General features: G+C 42.0%; 1 protein-coding gene across 1 annotated transcript in view; it reads left to right on the forward strand.

The window, feature by feature from the left end:
* LOC107623134 (probable gamma-secretase subunit PEN-2) overlaps positions 138–522 on the forward strand; it is a gene marked incomplete in the record, with an annotated part of 2,228 nt that continues 1,843 nt past the window's right edge. Inside the window, 1 exon segment of the mRNA XM_016325290.2 lies at positions 138–522. Within this exon segment, the coding sequence (XP_016180776.1) occupies positions 244–522 (279 nt within the window).

Raw genomic sequence — 522 nt, forward strand, 5'->3', positions numbered from 1 at the left:
GAGTAAAAAATATTATTTATTATTATTTATTTTATAAGTAGAATAAAAAAATATAAAAAAATTATTTAAAAATAAAAAATTATACTTTATTTTTTAAAATAAAAATTCAAAATTTTAAATTTTTTATTGATCTAACTTTAAGACGAACACGTTGAATCCTGAATCAGAAACGAATAGAAAGAATTGGCTGGAGGAAGCGTAGGTGAGTGACGGTAGAGTGCAGAACCGTTGATCACGGTGGAGATGGAAGCACCGCAGTCGCAGTCACAGATGCAGGTGCAGGTGCAGTTGCAGGGTAACAGCAGCTCCAACCCCAACCCTAACCCTGATCCTAGCCCGATTCGGAGTACGGGGGGAATTTGGCCAACAATCGACGGACCTCTGGGGCTGTCGGAGGAAGAATCAGTGAGCTACGCTCGGCGGTTCTACAAGTTCGGGTTCGCACTTCTTCCTCTTCTTTGGGCCGTTAACTGCTTCTACTTCTGGCCCGTCCTTCGCCACTCTCGCTCCTTCCCTCGCATT

This window comes from Arachis ipaensis, chromosome B10 (assembly GCF_000816755.2).
Source record: "Arachis ipaensis cultivar K30076 chromosome B10, Araip1.1, whole genome shotgun sequence".
Classification (NCBI taxonomy): Eukaryota; Viridiplantae; Streptophyta; class Magnoliopsida; order Fabales; family Fabaceae; genus Arachis; species Arachis ipaensis.